This window comes from Rhinolophus ferrumequinum, chromosome 20 (assembly GCF_004115265.2).
Source record: "Rhinolophus ferrumequinum isolate MPI-CBG mRhiFer1 chromosome 20, mRhiFer1_v1.p, whole genome shotgun sequence".
In the NCBI taxonomy this organism is placed as follows: Eukaryota; Metazoa; Chordata; class Mammalia; order Chiroptera; family Rhinolophidae; genus Rhinolophus; species Rhinolophus ferrumequinum.
Window position 1 is genome coordinate 40,542,381 of NC_046303.1, and position 25,632 is coordinate 40,568,012.

The 25,632-nt window shown below is 31.6% G+C and overlaps 1 protein-coding gene across 6 annotated transcripts in view; it reads left to right on the plus strand.

Annotated features, from left to right (window-relative positions):
* Positions 1 to 25,632, plus strand: part of SEMA3A (semaphorin 3A) — a 488,784-nt gene that overhangs the window by 453,802 nt on the left and 9,350 nt on the right. For all 6 annotated transcript variants that reach the window (XM_033088936.1, XM_033088935.1, XM_033088937.1 and 3 more), the window contains 4 exons: positions 412 to 503; positions 9,683 to 9,724; positions 13,865 to 14,022; positions 17,639 to 17,706. In XM_033088936.1, the coding sequence (XP_032944827.1) occupies positions 412 to 503; positions 9,683 to 9,724; positions 13,865 to 14,022; positions 17,639 to 17,706 (360 nt within the window). The remainder of the gene's footprint in view (positions 1 to 411; positions 504 to 9,682; positions 9,725 to 13,864; positions 14,023 to 17,638; positions 17,707 to 25,632) is intronic.

Consider the following 25,632-nt stretch of genomic DNA (forward strand, 5'->3'; position numbering starts at 1 on the left):
ATCATAGTCCCTGATTTCATAACAAATGTGGAAAAACCTGTCCTGTCAAAACTGGTATTATCTTTTTTTTTCCCTAAAACATCCGACAATTCAGATTAAAAATAATAAAAATAATCAATCCAATCTAGTGATTATTACATATTTTTAAATTATGTAAGCTCAGGATAAACTCATCTTCAAAGCTTCGTGTATTTCTAAAAATTCAATTATTTTTATTCCACGGCTCTGTTTATAGTTTCTGTAGTTGCATGAAATGCATTTGAATAAATTACTAATGCAGTAACAAAGGTATACATTAAAAGGAAGACTGAGGTCAAAATGTTCTTTCTGGTCAAATACTGATTCTTTTCATTAACACTAAAGTCTGTTCAGATCTGTTTAAGTTGTGCTCTTCTCTACTTTCTTTCAAAGATGTTGGAACAGTTCTTAAAGTAGTTTCAATTCCTAAGGAGACTTGGCACGATTTAGAAGAAGTTCTGCTGGAAGAAATGACAGTTTTTCGGGTGAGTGCTGCTTAATTTCAAGTGTCAACAAGCTCACTTGTATGTCTTTCCCCCAGGACAGCTGCACACTAAACTTGGTACGGACAAGTAGTCTAGCATACTCTTCTAATTAGCTTGTCAATTAGAAAGCCAGACACTAGTCAAAATAAACCTTGAAATGTTCAGTGCTAGTTAAATCTAAAAATGTAAAGAAATACAATCTTGCTCATATTTTGTTTCCTCAGTGATAAAATATATGATTTACACTTTATATTATTTATGTAAGTTACCTCAATGAACAAATTCCATGTACTCCCCCACTAGTCAAAACTTTCTCTTTCACAATTTTCAGTATAAGTGGGATGATAGGTAACTTCCATGAATGTACTAAGGGAAATGAATACATTCAGAATGACAGGGGAATGAAGACATTTCAACCGTTTTGTAGCATATTCATGAATCGTTTTATATTTTCTTAAAGAAATCATTTGTTAGAAAAAGAGGCTTGAGGTTTTTATATCACTGGTGGCAAATTTGTTATGGATTCTGAGTCTACACATTTGAGAAATGTTCAGATATATGTCCCTTTGTCGTGAATCATGGATGGCCCAGTTAACTTTATATAGGATTTGGGGTAGAGGCAGCAGGATAGGTTGACATGAGAGAGGAGTCTGTTGTTCCTTTTGGAAAGCTAATTTAATAGAAAGTTTGAATTGAAGCACACCTTGATAAGAATTATTTATGAGATATGACAGGGAAGTAGATGCCTATAAAAGGTGTTACTTCAGTTTTTGATAAAGCAATAGAGCAAACATATGAGACTATAAAATAAAGAAAGTGGAATTTGAAGAATTTTATGGACGAAATGAGAAAACATTGGATCTAGTCTCACAACTTAAAATTATCTCACTTAGTTCCAGTGTCTCAGATACTGTATCTATAAAATGAAGCAGCTGGATTAAATTTTTCAGTTGATTAAATATTTTAATTGTAAGCAAAGTCTCCCTAAGGCTTTTCTTAGCCCCATATTTCCAGACCATCTTATTAACTCAGTAGGGCTCTTGCTCACTATTAAGTACTATTTTGAAGAGAAAATGAACTATAATATGGCAAGCTCCCAATGTATATTCATTCAACTAAAATTGCGATTAGCACTGAAACAAATAACTGGTAAATCATGACATAGACATCCTGTAATAACACTAAACGATGTTCTAGTGGAAGGAGTTTAGGATCTTCAGTCATATACCTACATGGCACTTCACTTAGGAACACTTATACGGTCCCTTTGAGCATGTCCATCAGTAAAACAATGAGAATAAGCCTATTGCAGAAGGAGGCTAGGAGAATTAAAGGTACGCTACTACTACCTATCGTAAAGCATCCACGATAGTGCTAGGGACTGTGATAAAAACTGTATCGTTAATGTAATTTTTTCTAGTGTAGCTACACTGAAAATAAGCCACATTTCCAGTAGTCTTTTCAACTACTTCTTGCTTTAAGTCTTCAAAATAATAAAATTGTTATGATTATATCATGATTTTTATAATCAGGTACTTTGGCCTTTATTTATGCCAGTGATAACTATCCCTGTGGTTCATTCACTAAGTTCTATTTCAGTATTTACACATTGATACTTGAGCCTATAAATTCAAAAATGCAATTATCCAAATGGACTGTGTTAGCAATATAGAGTCCACCTAGATTTAACAAGCAAATTATGGGCACTAAAGGGTAGGTAAATAAATTGCTGTCTTGTGTCCATTGTTGTGCCTTCCAGAACCTAAAATATGTTTTCCTCCAACATTTATTAAATGAATGAATAAATCAGTATTGATGAAAAAAGGAAATATATGAAACTAAAGAGTTGAAGGTCTTCAAGGGAAACCATGCACAATGTGAGGTGCTAGAGTTTGAGTACAATAAATTGGGAGCAGCAACAAGTTATATTGCTGATTATATCCCATATTACTTTCCAGTAGAAAAAAAAAATTACCAATTCTATATATTTGGAAATTTATACTGCCACCACTGTTGCAAATGAAGTTACAGAAGACACTAAAATATTATGCTAACTTAAGAATTTCTTAAGTATTTCCAGAATCTCTTACTTAGGGATTTGTCATGGTTCATTTGTATATTTCCTTTCAGTTGTATATTATTTAATTTTTTATTTATTAATTCAACTGTAAACAAATATGTTCTTCCTACCATGGTTCTGGCAAAATGCTAAGTTCTGATAAACATAATAAACCTCATCCTTGACCTTATGCAGCTTGCAGACGCTTACATTTTCTCTCTCATAATTCCAAGGACTTAATTGATTATGAATACAATTAAGTTTTATCTTGTAGAATTGCATCAAGTCATGTCATGCCATTTTAAAAATAAGGTAATTTTTATTATTTAATTATTTTCTGGGATTTTATAAATCAGAACATGCATAATTTTACAGTAAAACTATATTCTAATGAATTTTCATTACCTATATCTCTGGGATTTTAAATTTACATTTCACATCTTAACTATGTTCTTTAGTACATTAATAAAAATTTTAGTTTAAGAAGATACTAATTTACACTGATTTTAAGTGACTTAACAAAATCTTGAGAGGTTGGAAGCCAAAAATCTTGCAAGAAATATTTTATATCTATTAGATTTTGTTAATATATTGCAGTTTTGAGAAAAATACACAACTGAATTACACCTATGATAACTATTGAATGGCATGGTATCATTTTTAAAATATCATGAGACTCTTTATCAGTCTCTAACAATTAAGTATAAATTAGTAATATTGTGCTGCCATCAAAATAATTGTTTATGAATTTATGATTTTGTAAAAATACTGTTAGCAACTTAGAACACATCTCATTCCATAGATAAATGTTCTAGTTTGCTCCCATATTCTTTGCTATGCATTATTGTCATTATGATTTCTTTGACGTACAAGTAGACAAAACATATTTGGGCAGAGTTTAGAGAAATATTTACTTTCAACATTCTATTCTATCAGGCAAAGTTCATACATATATTGTGGTCTAGCAATTGGAATATTTCACTGTCAAACTTTGTTTAATTTTGTAGTGGGAGAAAAAAACACATTAAAGCAATTGCTATATACAGTGCAACAAGCAGAGAAATGTTACAGTTGCTGTATTTCTATTTGAGCCTTGCAAGTCATTTCATTTAACATAAAATTAAAAAGGATTAACCTGAGCATTACTGTAGTTTGACAAGGAAAATAGACAAGGAACAAATATAGGGTCCTGGTAGTATCTGATACTCTTGGATTTTAAAAAGAAAGACATTTAATGTCAACCAACCAGTTACGTTTACCGTAATATCATCTCCAGGAGATCATGTTCATTATGTACCCTTGCTAGACTGAATAACCAAATCTCATATAAAATGCTGAATTAATGCCAGTACTATGTTCATTGCCATCTTGAGGTTGGTTTTAAGAAAACACCCTGGATAATCACAGAACATTCCAGTGGTTTCAATTACATCCATATACTTTTATTCTGGGTGAAATCAAATCCCAATCAGAGTATAGAAACAAAAATATTCCTCAGTAATAAAAATTTCCACTTTAGAGTAAAATTTTAATAGGTAATAAGAAATGAAATAAAATTGGCAGTGCTATAGGACTCTAGAAATGACTTTTACTTGCCATTATATATTCAGAATGGTGTTAAAGTACTAAGACACAAACCTAATTCCAATTATTATTGTAATGATAAATCTGTATTTGAATCATATTCACTATGTGATAATGAATAAGTTGGTTACAGTCAATTGATCCTCAACTTGTTCATTTTATAAATTTTTAAAGTTTTGTTTTAACTAAAATTACTAGGAAATGGTAGCTATTGTTAACCAGTTATACAAATGAAAGTCTCTTTTAAAATGCTTGAAAATTCCATACCTATACCTTGTTTTAAAATATTCAAAAGGTATAAAAGCCAGACATATGTTGATTTTCACTATACTCACTGTGGAATTTTTTTCCAGTTCAAAGAGGGTTTTATTTTTGAGACAGTAGACTATTACATCTAGTTGCAGTGCATTTAGTACAGTCAGTTTTATTTGTAGTCCTATTGACTGCAAAAGATTGCAAGGAAGTTACATCAATAACACATTCATTTTAAACCCAATTTATGCAATATTCCATGAACAGCTGAGCAAATAAATGAGTTTAATTTTTATTCAAATGTAAAACATAATTGATGCTTTCCAAAACCTAGACTATTAAGTCATTCTAAAGGAGTGTCCATGTGCTTAGCATCCTGGGAGCTATGTCAGCTTCTCCTAGGATCAGCAGGTGGAAAAGCTCTGCGAGTGCAAAAGTTTAATAAGGACTAGATTAAAATATCTGAAAAAATATATAGTAAATTGGAGTCATAGAAAATCTTGAAAAGATGCTAAGTTTTTCATTTTACTCAAACACCAATTAAATTTGCAGTTGAAACGAGTTTCATGAAAAAATGCTTATCAAGCTACATCTGCTTTAAATAGAAGTCATATTTACCACCAGCTCTTTCTCAGAAAAAACATAGCTTATTTAAATGGATGTCATCTTGATATATTATCTATTAAAATTCAACCACAAGCAGCATATAGTATATCCTATTCCAAACTGTTATTAATGTTCTGGTCTAAAAAATAAATAAGGATTTTTTATTATTATTAAAGTTTATTGGGGTGATAATTGTTAGTAAAGTTACATAGGTTTCAAGTGTACAATTCTGTAATAGGTCATCTATATATTACATTGTTTTCACCACCCAGAGTCTCAGTTCTCCTTCCATCACCATATATTTGATCCTGTTTACCCTCATCTACCATCCCCCTGCCCCCTTACCCTCTGGTAACCACTAAACTATGGTATGAGTCTATGAGTTTTTGTTTGTTTGTCTTGTTCCTTTGTTGCTTTTGTTTAATATCCCACGTATGAGTGAAATCATATGGTTCTCAATTTTTTTCTGTCTGACTTATTTCACTTAGCATGATAATTTCATGATCCATCCATGTTGTCGCAAATAAGTTTCTTTTAATTGAGGGATTCCAGAATCCTAATTTAAGAATGCTGAATTCATAGTGTGATACAATGGAGTTTGGAGTGGATAGGAATTTGTTTCATTATACAATTTAGGCATGAATTAATTCATTTCCATCTACTTTGTAGGTATTTAATTCAGTGAACATGAAATGTATCAATATTAGTCAGCTTCACTTTTATATAGTTTCACTTAAATTTTTAAAAGAACTTAGACATAGCTAACTTTCACTTCAATTATACTAGCTATTAATTCTCTAAGAGGCACTTCCTTATACCTTTACTATAAAATGTATTTCGTGAAAGTCTGTATGAAGTTCGCTGCTTGTATAATCACATAATCATTTCTCATGTGAAACTGTTGGAATAAAGGAAGTTGCTGTGGAAAATGTTACTAACTCTTCTAAATTCTGTTTGGATACATTGATTCCAATATTGTGTAAACTTAAATACAGTAGTCTGCTCTGTCTTTTAAGCTGAAAATCAGTGATGAATTGTCCCTTTGATTTTTGTGATTTGATGTTACAAAATTCTACAGAGCATATCTCTGCATAGAAAAAATTGGTAGATATTTCTCTCATCATAGTTGTATTTATGATTGATGATTCCTATAGACAAAATTATTTTTAATATCATTAATTTAAACTATGAAAATGGGAAACTATAGGAAATCTCTAAATTATCCCATTAAATTAATTTATGTATTAAATCATTTGTTTCATTGTATCTCAGGCAGGTTGTCTTAAATTTGTTAACACAATCCTGTGCTCAGCTTAGATGTTGGGGTTTGAAGTGGTAATTTGTGATTCTGTAGCACTTAGGGGGTGATTGAAACCACAACAGTGGATGAGCTCTCCAGAAAAATAAGGTAGCATCTAAAGGAGAGTGGAAAGGATTCGGCAAGGGAAGGAAAACATGTGAGGAATGGCTGGCGGTTGAGAAGACTCTGAAAAAGGCTAAGAATAAATAGTCAAAAAAGAAGTCAAAGGCATAAGGAAATTTAATACAGGAAGCAGTCAAGAAGAAATGAGTGGTCAATAGTGCCATGTTAAACGAAGTCCAGTAATAATAATATAGACTGAAATTGTCTATTCAGCAATACAGTTCTTTGATGATTTCTGCTTCTCAGAATCATGGGTAACCTCTCTAGAGTAAGGACTACACTCAGTGGGCTGAGGGATAAATGGCATTGAATGGGATATGAACAAGTAAAGATGGTGAGTCTAGAACACTTAGATTATTTTTGAAAAAATTCCAGCTAAATTTGAAAAATTGAGAACTTTGTTTAATGATCGCTGCTTTTATCTCATGTACAAATTCAGTAAAAGGAACAGAGTACACTGGGAAAGTCAAAAAGATTGGAGAGAAAGGAGAAAATTGGTAGAGAATCAATTCATTAATTCACTTGTTCATTCATTCATTCATTCAACAAGTATTTATTGAAAACTTATAATTCCAGGAACAATCTCAGGTGTTAGAGATATGGCAGTGAGTGAAACAAAACTCCTTGTCCTCAATGTACGTATGTGGGGTTGAGAGTGGTGAGGAGAGGCAAACAATTAAGGAGACATAAGATGCTTCTGCTGACCCCCCAGCCCTCACATCCGATCAGCCTCGCCTCTACCTCTCTGTGTGTTTTACACTTTCTGCCCTAGGACTTTTCTGACAGCAGGTCAAAGGGAAAATAAGAGTCATACCTGGGAGTGTGGGAGATTTAACACTTCTGTGGGCATCCGCTGAGGAATGAAATCAATAAATACGTTTGTTGGTACAAACCTCAGTGGACAGTATTGACAATCATTGTGCACTATCTTTAGGTTTTCTCACACTAGTGATTTCCACGACACATCCTTCGATGTGTCACATCCATGACACCTCCTCTCAATTATTGTCCCTCACTCCTGCTCCCTACTGGCATATAAGAGCTTACCTCAGATTCTGCTTTGAGCTATGGGGCCAGGGGGATGTATAAGAGACAAAATAAATGCTATATATATATATATATATATATATATATATATATATATATATTACATATATAACATGCATGGTATATAGATCATATGTATATAAGTTCTGACAATTAAGTTCATGAATTCATCCTAGAAAAACTGTTACATACTTCATTGCTGAATATCATTATGGTCACCTTCGAAGTACTCCCCTTGGGAAACTATGCACCAACACCAGTGCCTAGTTCACCCTTCAAAGCAATTTTGGAACTCTTTTTCTGCAATGTCCATCAGAGCTGTCATCTTGTTGCCCTTGATGTCCTGAATGTCCTTAAAATGTCTTCTTTTCAATATTTCCTTTATCTTCTGGTCAAGAAAGAAGTCATTGGGGGCCAGATCAGGTGAGTAGGGAGGGTGTTCCTATACAGTTATTTGTTTACTGACTAAAAACTCCCTCACAGACAGTGTCGTGTGAGCTGGTGCTTTGTCATGATGCAAGAGCCATGAATTATTGGTGAAAAGTTCAGGTCGTCTAACTTTTTAACGCAGCCTTTTCAGCACTTCCAAATAGTAAACTTTGTTAACTGTTTGTCCAGTTGTTACAAATTCATAATAAATAATCCCTCTGATATCAAAAAAGGTTAGCAACATCGTTGCAAAAAGTTTTCGAACTTAATTGTTAGAACTTCATACATATATGCATATTTATCCCAGATTAGTAATCAGCACTAAAAAGAAAAACTAAAGCAAGAAAAGGATATGGGAGTGTGTGTGCGTGTGTGTGTGTGTGTGTGTGTGTGTGTGTATGAGAGAGAGAGAGAGAGAGAGAGAGAGAGAGAGAGAGAGAGAGAGAGAGAGAGAGAGAATAAGACAGGAAATATTTTAATAAACACTATGTGCCAAGCACATCTGTAAAGTGCTTTACATTAACTCATTTAATCTTCTCACCATCCTATGAGGAAGGCACCAGCATACTCATTTTTCAGATGAGAAAACTGAATTACAATGAGGTTATGTACATCACTTAGTATCACACTTCTGGTCAGGTTTGAGTTATTATTTGAATCCATGCTGTTTGGCTCCAGTGTCTAACCCTACACTTTCTTTAGGGCTCAGCCTCAGTCACCTACATAATGAGGCCTTTTAAGATCATTCTTCCTATCTAACCCTCTTTCTCATTAGCCAACTCTGAAATCCCCAAGCAATCTCCTTCCTAGTGTTGTTTTGTCTTTGTTGAAAGATATGATGGAGCACAGTTCAATGAAAGTGAATCTAAGGATGTAATCTAATGTATTCAGGTGAATAGCCTTCTAGTTGTCTAAGTTTGTCAATGAACAGTGTTTATTTATGCAAATTATGTGTGTTCATGGTAGGCTTCAGTAGAACTGAAACACTTAACCAAGGGTTTTCATCCCAACTGAGTTTGCAGAGTCCTTGACACCTGGAAACTGGCCTGATACTATCAGCTTGTCATTATTTTTATCAGGAGCTGGCCTGGCACTCTCAGCCAGTCCATAATGTTCTCAGTGGAACACACGAATTTTCACAAAACAGCAACGTCATACAATCCTACTCTGAAACCATGGTGAATCAAGAGGAAAGCAAGACCTTTCTGTAATTATGTCTGAACACAGGCAAGAACATAAACATTGTCCAAATCGTAAAAGAAGACCAAATGCCCACTATCCTGCCCATGTGAGCGATTGCTACTTTTTACCAACCACTGCTTTATTCTCACTCTGTTCTTCCCTCCTTCTAAATAAGATTTATGAAGATACCTATTCATAGAATTACCTCTGCTTTTTGATAGCATCCAATGTAAAGCAAAGCCCCACTTCCTTGAACCCTGTCTCAAATCACCTAACAAGCCCCTATCATGTCTTTTCCAACACACACTGAGCAGTTCCATGGTGTTCCTTATTGCAACGAGCATTAAATCCAACTTCACCAATTACAGGTGTGTTCTGAATGGTCTTTGGCTGGAAGACATTAATACATTCTTATTGTCTGATCCACACATTTAACACTCATCTATGAAATTTCTTTCATGTGTCTTATTTCCCAATTATATTGATTCTTGCAGGCACTGAAGTTACCTCTCTAAAAACTTACGTTGGTGTTTTATGTTAATTAAATAATAACTTTTATAATTGACCAAACAGTTCACATTTTTTTTTCTTCTTTAGGAACCAACTACTATTTCAGCAATGGAGCTTTCCACTAAGCAGGTAATATCATTATGTATTAAAATCAGTATTCTATACTTTTTTTTAAATTTTATCTTTCAAATATATAAATATATTTATGATCCATCAAATTTTACAGATTTGTTAACAAATGTTCAACAAAACAAGATAAAAGGAAGAATGTTCTTACAAGTTAGTAGAATGAAAACTAAAGATAATTTTCATTGCCCTCATGTTTTTGACCAATCTCATACACGTCCTATAAATATATTCCTTAGATCATTGTTGTAAATTTTATTTTGTAATATTTCTTTTTTGGACATTGTAATGTAATTTAATTAATCATTATTTTCATCTATCTACTTCTACCCTTTAAAAATAATAGTGGTGGATATTTTAGAATATATATAAGTTTATAATTTAATTTAATTTGCATGTATAAACAAAATGCATTTTATCAGATAATAAAATTAAGCACTGGACTATATATATTTGGAGGATCTTGACTTAAAAGGTAATTTTACTTTTCCAGTAGTTTTATGTTCTAGAGAAAACATTTAGTTTGGCTAACTACAAAAGGAAAACAGCAAAAATGGTCACTGCCAAATGATATTATTGAACTCCATGAAATCAAAGGTTACGGACAGCATGTTAATAGTCTTTCCATTCACACTGAATGAGTGCTTTGGCAAGACACTTCTAATAAATTATCTTTTCCCCATAAGTGTTACCTAGCCTTTCTATCCAGTATATAATTAGTAAATATATCTATAGGCTTGAATACTGAGTTGAATTAATTATTAATTATTAAATAACCTAGTAGGAAAAAAAACCAGAATGGAATAGGGAGCCCCTCGCTCACTGCAGTGAAAGCTTACATACAAAAATTTTAAATATGAGAATCATTTGGCTAATATCATTCCTCGACTGTTCTGTCTGTGACCATGCATAACTCCTAAAATTGTACAAGACACTAAATACCATGCCAATAAAAGTCAGTGTATATCTGTTCCTCACATACATGTCAAAATAGATTGATAGTCTCCAAAATATTTACGGAAACTCAGAGGGCCGATATTATTTACTTCATACTGTTCTCTTACACTTCATAAGTATGTGTTCACCTGTTCTTATAATCTAAAAATTGTCAAATATTGGGAAGGAAATCTGGGGATTTCCAGGATGAAAGGGAGACTGGGATATTCTTTTCCATAATGATTTTTTAAGTTATTCTCTGCTAGGTTGCATTGCCAATATTAATTACATTATATTCAGTATTGTAAAACATTCCTTTCTGTTTAAAAAAATTTTAAACCACCTTAAGAATTGCTATTGAATGCAACACATTTCACCAAAAAACAAACAAACGAAAAAAAGAAATAGTTTATCAATTTAAAACAGCATGATACAAGAAAGTATCCCTAACCTTCATTCTCCATTATTGGAAGTTTGATTTCATTATTATGTGACTCAATTTCCATGCATGCTCATGGAAATTTTAAAATTGAGGCACTAATTCCAAGAGCGACAAGCAGTGTTGCAACTAATTTTATGGATAAATGGACTCATCGCCTGCTTTATGACCTGCAACTTGTTAAGGAGGAGAGTGAGAAAGCCTGTGGTGATGTTAAATTGGGCAGAAAAAGCACATCAGGTTACTTACTAGTAACTGGATTATGCTCAGTGGTGCCTGCAAGCCTCCCCTATATTTCATTTCGATAGCATAATTGGTTTTGCAAATCATTAATAGCACTGCAGAATAATTGTAAAATATACGCTAGCCATTGAGTTGTATTTAATTTTTGGCATTTTATCACACTTCAGGTTTTCATTACAATAATTTCAGTTGCCATATTTTGGGTTTTCTATTTTCCCCACATATTGTTTCTGTTTTTCTCTTAAAGGGATTTGACAGATCTAGATATTACTTAAATAATAACAACCCTTTTTTTACTCCACTGTCATATTCTCAAAACTCTGTAAGTATAAATTTTACTTCCTAAAAGCTGTTGGCCAACAATAGAGATCTTTGAATTAAGTATGACCAACTTGATCAATAGCTTTTTAAACAGTTACGACCACAATACATGGTTTGGCATGCCCATTTTTTCCAATGCCAACTATGCTTGTGGATATTGCTACCTTCATTTTAACTAACTTAATTGTTTAAATGTGATGTGTCTGTTTCATTTTTTAAATTTACATTGAGATTGCTTGCTTTCAATATAATCTAAGTTTATTTATTTTTTTTTTTTAAAAAGAAAAGATTTTTTTTGGAAGAGAGAAATAAAGGATGGGAAGAAAAAAAAGTTCCTAAGAGAGATACAAATCGATCTGTCTCTCAACAAAAAGCTTAATAATACTTTATATTTTCCTCCCAGGGACTTTAACTGTCATTTCTTAACTTGCCATGGTTTGTATAATCTTTCAATATAATAATAAGAGATTAATGTAGTAAAAACCTGAGCAGCTGTAATATATACTATATACTATACTAGAATATTATACATTATAAGTAGTTTCCATTCACTGGAATGGAGTAATCAATATTTATCAGGATAACTGCTTCTACAATGGTTTAGTTTTTATTGCATTACTTCCTTCCACTCATTTCCCTTTCTTGTATTAAGATAAAAGTTAGTTGGTTAGCTTTAAGCGCAGAATTATTTTCTATATAAGTACTCCTTGTAACCTCAATAATTTATTTGGTTCCAATAGATACTTCAGTCTTTATTCAACTTATCTGTTTATTCATATATATGCAGTCCATATATATGTTTTGGAAATGCAATTATATATATATATATATATATATATATATATATATATATATACACATTGCTGACTGTCTGGCAATTTGTAGTATTTAAAAGTACACCATGGTTCAGAAAGCAGCTTTTCTGTAACTTATTTTTTTTTATATATATAATAGTTAAAAAATGAAAATACTCTTAAGGTCTTTTTTATGCATATTGTTACATGTTTCAATATTTACACAACTTTTATTTAAATCTTGCTATAATTATTCAATCTTTAGGGCAGGAAAAGGGATCTATGACACCAACTACAGTAAAATGTGAAGAAAACACAAAATAATTTTATTTGTATTTCATTTTGATTTTACATAAATTTGCAACTGATATACGATACTACATTGGCTCAACTTTGTTAAAGGCATTTTTTACACAATACTGAAATCTTGATTAGTTGCTGCTGAAAAGTTTTTGTTTTGTTTTGTTTTGTTTTTCTATATCCTGTCTCATTTGATAACTCCAAACTAATTGAGGATAAGACATTATAGAACATCTTATCTGGATGCATACTTTAAAGATCCTGTTAGACATGCTCATTTTATAGATAAGGAAATTAAGTCTTAGAAAAGTTATGTGACTGTCGCAAGATCACACAGAGTTAATACAGGGCAAGACATAGAATCCAGGTATTTTGATGCCCAGTACAGCACCTTTTTCATAACACATGAGCTTTTGGTTCAAGTCTACTGTACTCGTCAGAGTGTACTTGACTCCCCTCTTTGATGATTTTTCCAATAAGAAGTAATTTAGTTGTTCTGATTGAAGTAATCTTCCTGGAGGTAGTGCAAGGACAAGAGAGTTGGTGTTGAGCAAAACTTCTTACAAATCCAAACAATGAAATTTTGCCCTTTCCCTTCTTACAGAAAGGTAAACTACATTCCAGGCAATGTAGTAGGATAACCAGGAGTCAGAAGCAAATGATCCGTGCCTCATAAATACATAACAGAGTAGATAATCTGATTAATCAAAATTATAAATAGTAGAAGTAAAAGCAAATGAGCTATCTAAGAACGAAAACCTGAAGTTTGGAATATTCCATTGCTTAAAACCTTACTATACTTTCAAAACATTTTATTTTTATTTAGGTAATTGACATATACCTATTACTGTCTTCCTTTAGCTTCCCTTGGTTTTATACTTATGAAATACACCTGTTTCAGTCCATTATTTAAATTTAGATCTTGCTCTGTTTTAAATGGTCACATTATCTGCCAGGCCTTTGAATAAACTACCAATTAATGGGATTATTTTTTAAAACTACAAATTAAATTTATCTTTGATAAGATATGTATGAGTAAACTTATTTTAAGAAAAAAAGAGATTTGAAAAACAAAATAGTTTTTGTCATAACAATAATCTCCTTCCACAGCAACAACTATACATCGGCTCCATGGCGGGGGTTGCCCAGCTCCCTTTACACAGATGTGATATTTACGGGAAAGCCTGTGCTGAATGCTGCCTGGCCCGAGACCCTTACTGTGCCTGGGATGGCTCTTCATGCTCGCGCTATTTTCCTACTGCAAAAAGGTAGGAAAAATATTAGAAATAAATGCAAATATTTGCTGTGCATCTTACCTGATTCCATTTTTAGAACAGCTTTTATCATATAAGTATATCAACTTTTTTTGATGAGTAAAAGAGGTTCAGAAGATTTTTTTTTCCTTTCCCTTACATAGTCAAAAAAATCAGAAAACTATAGTAGAATGATTGGGTATTAAATGTAATGGAACAAATGGTTTTAATAAATTACTGAGGGAACTCTAAAGCATCACAATAATATCCTTGAATGTTGACACTTGGAAATTATAAAGTTTTACAACTTCATGTTACACAGGGGGAAAAATGCGGGCCAAAGCCACAGAGAAAGTCACAAACAGAATCGAAAATGGGCCTTGTGCTTTTTAACCAAAATGCTGTTTTGCCCCAAAATGCTCTTCTTTTTTAATCCAACAACATTCTATCCTGGTTTTAAATTTTAATAAAGCAATTTATATCCTTGGATGAACAGAAAATTCTTAGAGAAAATAATTTATTTAACCTTTAAGTTTTAGAGAGTACACAGGGACCCAGTTATAAAAACTTAAAAAAAATTTATTTCTAGTTTTGAAGATATCATATTTTTGTATAATGTTGATTAACTAGCATCAGTATATATATCTTTATTTGACCCCAAAAAATTAAAAGGTCAACATTAAATTTATTGGAGTAATATTATAGTATCATCATATTGGAGTAATCGTTGCAGTATCATATATATATATATATGTGTGTATATATATATATATATATATGGTTATGCAGTTTTATACTTCAAGTCAATCACTGCAAGTACGATATTAATATATATATATATATCTATATATATATATCTATATATATATATCACAAATATTTTAAGTATATTCTTGGTAATACTTAAAAGTATTTTTTTTTGGTCATGCTTGAATAAAAGTTGCTAAGATATGCCTAGAACTTATCTAAAACATTATGTTAACATAAAGCAAACTCGTAACTGTAAGTTGCTGTCTGGGAGACTGAATGCATTAGGAACAGACGTTTGAACATTTGATATAGTGTTATATTCAGGAGGTGAAGTTAGACTCAGGAAATTCTTAGCACATCCTAAAAGTTGTGTACAAACTTGATTTACTTTTTCTTTAATGAAAAACAAAAAAACATTTTCTTAATTTGACAAAAAAATAATCTCAACATATTCTCTACTGCTCACTTATGGCTACCTTTCTCTGTTGGTATTTATCAAGAAATGAGCAATGATAGATGAAAGTAATATACAACATCTTGCTAATATAAACCTAAATATTAACAGTATACACATCAACTTATACAATCATAAAACAAAAATCAGCATTATCAAGCCACTGTATTTTAGGAGCTATATATATATATACATATATATATATATGTATATGTATGTATCTATGTATGTGCATATATATACATTTAAGTTTATATATATATATTTAGGTTTATATATATATTTAGGTTTATTTATGTATATATTTATAGATGATGTACAAGAAGTTATGAATGTGAATTTTTTTTTTGCTGCTAGTGAGATGGGTTGTACAACATTTATTTTATTTTAAATGTTTGGGGGAAAAAAATTAGGTGAAAGAAATAACCCTAATATCTACTAAAATCTATTGATTACACCCTTTAGATAACATTAACTATAGTTATAAATGATCTACAAGTTTATTATATAATCAGTCCATCTGGATTAAAATATAGTTATCTTGTTAATGGTATTAAATGTAAATGTAGTATTAGCTTACACTACTTAATAAATACAATTTTCTAAAGCCTTGAATATTCAGGATTGAGATAATATGATTCTATCACTTACATATACCTTTTGTTTTGTTGGAAATTTAAATTTAAACAACAATTTTGTGTGGAGATAATGTCTTATTGATTAAAGAAACCATGGGTAGCTTAATAAATAGCAATATGCATTTTTGCAGCAATCAAATTAAATTATTTGATTAAAAATTTATGATTCTTGAACTCATTAAACTCAATGGGGCTTTAAATCTTACTCGAGAAAAGTGGAATTCATGTTTTAATTAAAAAAGAGTATGATTTCCTTTTCATGTGAAAGTGTATAGCATTATCTAATTTAGTAATAAGCCATTATAATTTTAAGCTAACTTGAATAAGAAAGATTAAAAATATCATAACTTCATTTATAATATGTTAAAAAGCTGCATATTACTATATATTTGAAATGTATTTATTGTATACCTACAGTCCAAGATTGAAAAATTATCATTAACACATGTTTGTTGTTCCTTGCAGAATTTACTTAATTCAATTTCATTTGTCTTTGAAAAAATTGGTCAGAGCCCTCACATTTATCTATTCTTTGTGATGGCGTTTTTTCAAAAGCTTAAATTGCAGTAAAAAGTTCCTTCCCAAATGCTTTGTGGTTCGAGTTTCACAAGTTCTCTTGTTGGCTCAATTCTGAAATGTACAACATCTGTTGATAGTCTCACCAATTCTACAAATAGAAATCTATAAATACTTTGGAGTTCTAAATTTATGAATACAGTAACAAATTCCATGTTTGCAATTCTCAATGGCCTTTGTGAGAGCTCTTTTCAGGGATGGTAACTAACTTTGCAGCAAGACAATAACCCATTAAAATAGATGCAGAAAACAGTTGGGCAAGTGTCCCCAATCTTTTCCAGTCTGTTACACATAGGCAGTCTCCATTTTTAGCCTCTTTCTGGAAATACACATCTAGTTTGCACCACAATGGCTGGAGCCAACCTCCTTCTTCCCAGTCAACCATTAGCAAAGTGCAGAGAAGGCACCCAGAATATCATGCAACTAACACAGCTTGAACAGTAGAATGTAGGAGAAATTAGTTTAGATTTTTACAACAAATTTGGCTTCTCTTTTAGAGGTAAATTCATTGTCTTCTCTCTCTCCTTCCTCTGACCAAAGGAAGCCCTGCTCTTCAATGTTTGTTGTTGCTTGTCTTTATTCACTTCACAGGTAAATTGGTTTGCAATCATAGCCATATGATCATTGAAGAAATGTTTTATGTAAAAAAAGGTTGATATAGCAACCAAACAGGAAAATTAAAAACTAACTTAAAAATAGAATTCATAGTCTTAATACTTTTAAACTTAACAAAAGTCTACTTAAGGAATTATGTATATGTGTTAAGAGAAAGAGAACATCCGTGTGAATTTTAATTTTCAAGCTTACTCCCTCATTAGTGATCAGAAAAAATGTTTAAATCTGTTTATTGAAGAGATGGGTTGCTATTCTATATTTTGTGTTTTTTCCTCAGAATTCAAGGTGATAAAAATTCAGAAGTTTATAGTAGTTAGACTCTTATTAATTGACATCCAGTAGCAAAAAGCTATGTATTTTCTGTTATCACTACTTTGAAAGACTTTTAACATATTGTTAGTACATTTGTATACTCTTTCCCATTTTGATCATCTTGGAGACTGCTCTTACAGGAACAAAGAGCTGCTTTTAAAAGATCTCTCATTCAGATGTAGATGCATAAGCTCCTAGAATCTTTGCTTTTTTATTCTTAATTCTTACACAAATTCCCAAGAGAGGATAGACATACAATAATACCTTTTAAATGTAATTTTTTTAGACGCACAAGACGACAAGACATAAGAAATGGAGACCCACTAACTCACTGTTCCGATTTACAGCACCATGGTAAGTTACATTTTTCATCTTTCAACCTGCTAACACCAGGACAGACTCCTAAGAAATAATGCATCTTCACACACATTCATGCAGGGCACAACCGTCTCCCAGAATACTTACTTAGACAAACGCAACAAAAGAGAAAGAAAATCTAGGAGAAAGAAAATTTTAAAGAACACAAAGCATTGAATTATGTCTTAATGGCAGGTATGATAAATTCAAGATTTTAGACTCTTCAGAAACTTAAAGCTCAATTTTCTCATATCAACAAAAAGAAGCCAGTTTAAGTACGTGTTTTCGTATATAGTAGCAATGTGAGAGTAGTAGGCAACAAAAAAATTCATTTAAATGTATCACAAAAAATGTGTGTTCTTAAAATAAGCCATGCAAAGTATTCATTAATATGCTCATGATATAGAAACAATATACTGTGTTGGAATATCCTAGTCAAGTAGAAGATAATTCCAATGTCTTCACACTGATTTACTAATAGGATATTCTCTTGAACTGGGGATTTTTAGGCCAAGTTCATTTTATGCCTCTTAAGAGACTGCAAGGCCTGTTTAATGTTAATTTGCTCATTTAATGCTGAAATACCAACCAACCTTCCTTTAAAATGCAGTAAAATTGTAAAATTGTAAATTTGTTCAGTCCTCCACTTCAGCCCTTCAACAAACATAATAATGAAGCTGTGCTTCCCTCTGCTGGGGACACTTATCAATGACATCACTGCTGATGAACAATTCATAGTTAAAAATGGCTAAAATGTAAACGTTTTACATGTAATTGAATATAATTATTCTATTAACTTTTTCAGTCCCTTTTACATTAATCCTAAAAGAAGGTCTAAAATTTTTATCAGTTAACTTGAATTTGATCTATTAATTCTACATGTAGAATATTCATGTTTCATGACTGTTATGAAAGAAAACTCACTGCACAAATAGCACCCTAGAATGTACTCCACCTAGCTACCATTCTGAAAGTCAGACCCCCTGGGATGTATCCTATATGTGCTGGTGTGTGATTCATGAATGCTCACAGGGTTGTTTGGAGGATGTCAATTCCAGGAGACAGGTAGCCATGAATTGAGCCTATAGTTTGGATCTATTTTGCTTGCAAAATTTTCTTGCCAAAGACTTTTCAGTCTGTTACTCATTATAAACCAAAAAAAGTTAACACTAAATTAGAGCAAATGCTATGAATTTTTGTCTTTGTACAGATATAGTGCGTTATTGACATACCCTCCTTAAATATCTCAAATGACATAATTCAGTTGGAAAACAAAACACGCACTAGTCTTCCATTAATCTATTTCATGTAAAGTACTGAATTATGATCAACACCATTTAAGCAATGCTGTATTATGAAATATTAATTGTATTAAAGAATTATTTGCTTAGCTATGGAGAATTATTTGCTTAGTTATATAATAACTGAAAGTAAAAGAAACAAGACAATAATCAGAGCTCATTTTGAGTCAAACTTAATCTCCATATCAATATGGACCTTGTTATTTTGCTTATTCTCATATCTCTAGAGCTATAACAGATGCAAAATCATGAATATCAGTGATAGTAAATATCATGTAGGTATTTAATAAATATTTGTTGAATGAATTATCTAAATATTTCAAGCTATAGCATAGATACTTATTGTTTTTGTTTTTCAATAATTTGAACTAAATAATATCTATTATTTATCGTGAAAGTAATTTAAGTCATACATTGTTATTATTAATGCCATCGTATCCAGAAATAAAATCTCTAAAGAAATATCAACCAATCAATTAACTAATAAACATCATTTATTACATCTAAAGAAATATCAACCAATCAATTAACTAATAATTAACTAATAAACAATCATTATACACCATTATATGTTGGATACTAGGCTATCTTTTGAAGATTGCTGGAGAATTTTGTATATAAATATATATTTTACTAATAATTTTTAATATAATACAATATTTTACAATTTTAAATGTTTTACAGATACACCTATTTGTTTAGCAATTTGTTTACCAGTCCCTTCATAGACCCAGTTCGTATTTTTTTAATTATATACATGTTGAAATTTTGAGAGTACATATACAAGGAAAAGCTGACCAAATGCATATTTATTTTTTTAAGTGTGACATTGGATAAATTAACATTGACTGTTAACCTATCAATGACTGTTAACATTGATAGGTATTAGAGAGTTGATCAGATTTTAAAGTTGAGTTTTGATAAAATTAGAGTGATAAGAGTCTTGTAAAAATTGAGACTATAGAATCGTTTAGCTATAGAAAGTAAAATGAACGTGAATCAGTTTTTCTCCTGATTTTTCCAGCGGAATGTACACTGTAGGGAGTAAAGGGGGTTGCTGTGGTTCATTGTTACTGGGGCGTGAGCACGTGCATCTGTCTAAACAACTCAAAGTAGATACCTATGATATATGGGAGGACATGGTAAAATGGTCCAAGAAGCTCTGCAGCAATAAACTATTCCTTTTTTAAATGCCTCTTTATTCCTTGTCTTCTTGTACCAAGCATAAAAAATATACACCAAAGATTATAGGAAATTTCAAATATTTGGAAAGTCAGGCATACCCATATGGCCAGGCTGCGGCCTACCATTAGGAACCAGTGAATATTCTTGGAATGGGTGTTATCAATATTTGAAAGTGAAATGGGCAAAAATCCAGAGTCCAGCCCTGTTAAGTCATGTATATTGTCTTGCTAATGTCCCATTGAATAAAATATATGTGCTCATATGGAAACATATAAAGATATGAGATGTTTTCACAGAAAGCTGCTAAGCAACTTGAAGCCAAATATACACTTCAGAACAATCAGTTCCAGCTGTAATGGTAAACATATTTTGTAACTCTCTATATTTTACATATCCTGAGGTTTTAATAGAGACACTATATAAAATAACTCAGAATTAAGTGGAAGAATTTTACTCTCGATGAAACCTTTAACACTCACTCGGTGCTCTACTCCCTCTCGTGTAAAGGCAGCACGAATGGTGAGCTGTCCTACGTGAAACATAGAAACATCCCTTGATCCAGCATGCTCTCTCCTCCATTACTGATGCCCATTTACCTAGGGATATTTTAGTATAAAATCCTAAATATATATGTGCTGCCAGATCCTCTCTTCCCACTCACACCTCATCCAGAATACTAAGGAGAAAGCTCAGGTTGTTTGCAATATGTCTCCTTCCCTAAAATAACTATTGTGCCCCAAATTGGAGCTGGTCTGAATTTGCTTTCAAGAGCATGAGTGGCTGAATCCATTTACCTTTAAACTACCTCCCATACCCCCTTCTTTGCTGAACAAGAATGAACCATACTATGCTCTACGTGTCCAGAGAACAAAAAACTACACCGCGAGTAACATTTTTAAAAAATTAACATCATTTCAGATTTTTGACTCTTTGAAATATTTTATATCCTAACTTCTAGTTCAATGCTGTCATTGAACTTTACTTTGTAATAGTTCTCTTGGCTCTTCTATGTACATGCATTTCCTTTCTTGCATCCCGTAGTAAAACATCCACAGAATTCAATTTTCTTAATTACCTCCACAATTAGCTCAAATTATGTTTTGGTTGGCATCAAAATCATTCCAAAATTTCATAAACTATCTTTGGCAGTGTCATCTTTATGGTCTGCAGAGCTGTAATTTAGTACTTTGTAGCAACAGTCATCCGGTCTGTGCTTTGGCTTCATAGAAAATCCACTATGAATCTGAGAGTTTAGCCCCAAGAGAAGCCTCAAGATTTGATAGATGACTGTGATGTCACCCTTAAAAAATAATCCCTCACTTTAATAAATTAACAAATTGTATCAAGTCTAAGATGTCACTGAATGCAAGATGCAACATTAGTTTATGTACTGCTAAGAAAGAAAAATTGCAAAAGATAGGCGCTACCAGATCGTCCCAGCATCAAGCCCAGACACAGTACATTTCAGTATTAGCACAAAGGGGAAATACATTTTCATGCAGAAGAAGATAGCAAGGAAATATGCTTGTTTCAGTCACAATTATGGGTAGTGAAAAAGGGATAAAAATACTCCTTGGACCACAGAGTGGTACTCATGAAGGTTGACTTTCTGAATTCACACCAATAATAGGTGCACCAAAAACCTCAGACAAGATTTTAGTTTGAAGGGTTATCAGGTTAGTAGGATTTCATTGTCTGGCAGAAGAACGCAATTTTTGTGGAAGAAAGCAGCTTCAACTCAGATCAAGAGTAACTTTAAGACACATTCTGAGATCAGAGATCTTAAAATATAAAGAAGTGCACATCTAGAATGAGCTTACTACAGTATTATCTTCTATGACTTTTGTGAACCTTTTTTGAAACTATTTTCACTGGAGATGCTCAATCATCGCAGTAGTCATCACCTTAGGCAAATAATCCAATTTTTCATAGTATACGTGTGCAATACATGCACATACAATCTGAATAAGAAGGCATTTGAAATATGTCACGCCATCATTGTTCTTTATTAAAGTCTTAAATATGTCATCAGAGGTCATCCAAGTGTCTTACACCTGTAATTTAACCATTGTAAATGGAAAGTTTTTAAGCATGCTGTGTTTTTTAAGTTCTAAAACTTATCAGGAAAATATATGAAAATGCAAGATGGTATTTCAATTAGTGTTTATGGAAGATTTCTTCTTTAGCAAATGGGTGTTTTCCATCATCTCCTACCATAACTCTTGGGAAAAAGTAAATTAAACATCAAAGTTCATGTTTCCTGTTTTTAAATGTACAATTTCCTATGATAATTTAACTCGGGTACATAGATTATGTGTGCTTTCCTGGTAAAACATCTGCTATAAAATTACGACAATAAGACATGTTCAATATTAACTAAAATAATATTATAGATGTCTTCATATTGGTGTGGCTTTTTGAGTTTCTGCCTGCTCTATACTAAGAAGCATTGCAGCCTCTGGCATCACAAGACATTAAGCACAGTATTAAATGTAACTATTCAAATGGCTTCATAGTTAATAATACCTCAATTTCATTTTCATATTTTGAATTAATAAATCTCTAAAATATAAGATTCTAGTGACTCGCTCTGAAACAATAATTACTTATGAGGAACAAAAATAAAACCCTGGTCATATCTGTCTATCTATCTATCATTTATCTATCTATCATCTATCTATCTATCTATCTATCTATCTATCTATCTATCTATCATCTATCTATCCACCAACAAGAACATTTTAAACACAAATCCACAGGAATCTGTGGATTCAAGGAAGATTGGAAACTACTTTAATTATAAAATTTTAAATGCTGTACACTGGTTGATACCAGAGACAGATACCAATACCAGAGACAGATCTTAATTTAGAACATAAAACAAAGTAGTTTAAAATTTAAATTAAATTATTTATTTCAGCAAGTTGATAAATTATAAGTTTAAATTTTCTCTAAGGTTTCATTAATTGAATCCTTTTTTGTACTTGACAAAGATTGTATTAAACGCATGGACTTTAATATATATATATATATATATATATATATATATATATATGCATAAATTTCTACGTTTATTCATGCAAATTAGTATTCAGCAAACAGAGAAACTAGTTGGTATCACAGAAAACATTGGAGAAGCATTGTCCTAAGCATTATCTTGGTAAATAAACAAGATTCCTGTTATATAGCTTAGTAATACTATAAAATTTGTTTATAAGTGCACTATAATATATAAGATTAAATCAATTGTTAACCCTCTTAATAGTCAGGTCCAAAAAATATGCATGAATGTTAAAAATTAATTGAATTTTTTTTATTTTCAATTTATTTATTTTTAAATATTTTGTGTGCCCAAGAGTTATTAATTCATCTAAGAAATGTCTTTTCAGCCAGTGCTACTTATAAAGATGTAATTCATCCACTGCAGCCAAATTAGAGTCTTTTCTATTGATAAAGTCCCTATTTATTTCTGGAGAAAGTCATCTAGAATCTAGTAAAGAAAATCTGAGAAATGATGTTTTTACTCAAGAAGTGTATATCTGTAATTTTCTATGTCACCAAGAATTGATGAGCAACACTTCCTTTCCTTCTTCGCTTGACCTCTAATAGTGAATATTAAGAAAAAAATTTTACTGTAAAATATTAAAATTACAATGTGATAAAAATAACTGGAATTAGATTTATCTCTATGTAGTTCATCAACTATTTGCTAAATATTTAAAATTATTTACAACCACTTGTCCCTCCCCCAAATTAAGTTTTACTTTTATATTCATTATTTACAAAATGCAATTTTTCAGTAACCTAGCGGGAAGGACATAAAAAATGATAACAAAGATCAAATAGTTGAATAAATATGTGGTTCACTACCTCATCCATCTCTGACTTTTCCACATGACATCAATTTTTCTAAGATTGTTAAATTATTAACATTTCAATCTTGGGAGACATTTATGGGGTTAAAGTGGAATAAATGGAGAGCTGAAATGTGATGCCTTCTGTTTTTGCTATATTGGAAGAGAATCAAATACTAAATAAGGCCTTTAGCAACATGATATTTCTGGCCAAATGATGGATATCATGACTTTTTGTTGTTACAAAAGGAAGCAATTTATTTAACTTCTTTCTTTCCTCCCATTCTTTCTGGTTTATTAGGCTCATTTCATTTCCATAAATTATCCCACTAAAAGAGGAAATGATTAATTGAAGATTGCTTCCTTAAAAACATTATTTCTTGTCATTAACAGCTGCAGTGTATTGTAACATTGTGTTATTCAAACATACTGTGGTGCTTTTAAAACAATTTTAATGTTTGTCGCTCTCAATTATTTTGCTCTAACTCTTCAATTCAACCCATGAGAATTCATTATGCCAATTTAACAATTATATACTTCTTGTCTACTAGTAATTTTCATGACAAAAGTTTATATTCAAAACAGTTGGTTTCTTCTAAGTGTGAAATATATTTAAAAATTGATTAAAATGAGATTCCTTTACTTCTGGAAATCTACAAAATTACTCCTTGGCATGGACATTATTAGAAGGTATAGTTGTCCCGGGAGATGTGAGCATGTACTCATGTGATTTATCAAATCTCTTTCTCTTCTTATCCCATATTTAGATTTTTTGATATTGGAGTGCATTTGATTAGTCGTCATCTTCCCCCATCAGATCTCAAAATCAATGTTGTACCATTCTAAAAGTTAATAAATTTAGTAGATTTGAAATTTATATTTAACAGTTGTTTAATATCATATTCTGACATAATCAGAGTTATAAACTCTACGCCCTTTTTAATAAATTAAATTTTAAATCATTTTGAATGAAATTATGATAACGGTCTTGAGGATATCAAAGTTACATGAGATTTCAGCTTTTAAATACAGAGTTAATAGTTATCTGGATTTGCCATTCACCAAACATCAGCTAAGAGTTTATGTATGCCTCGTGCCAGGATTGTAGAATACACAGTATGGAGGAAGATAACCAGATTAATAAATAACTGTAACAAATAAGACTCCATGTGCTATAAACACATATGCAAAAAGAGATTTTTAGGAAGCATAGAAGAGGAAATACTTTCTTTGATGGTGGTGAGGGAGTAGGATTGATGCTGGGAAGGAATCCATAATTTGTCTTAGTATAAATTGTCAGTAAAAGATTTTAAGTTTCGAACTAACAGTTGAAACTCTCATAAGAACAGAAATGACAATATCTCACTTATTTATGACAATTTCTGTGTCCAGACAATACACTGTTATTCTCATGTAGATATATTTTAAGAACAACAACAAAAGATGTTAAAATGTGTTATCAAAATGTTTTATCTGTAATAATAAATGACCTATTTCAGACAATTTTCAATTGTTTGATTAAAAACAAAGGTAAGATAAAGCTAGCAGTAACGTCACACAGGCAAAGCAGGTGTGCTGACAGA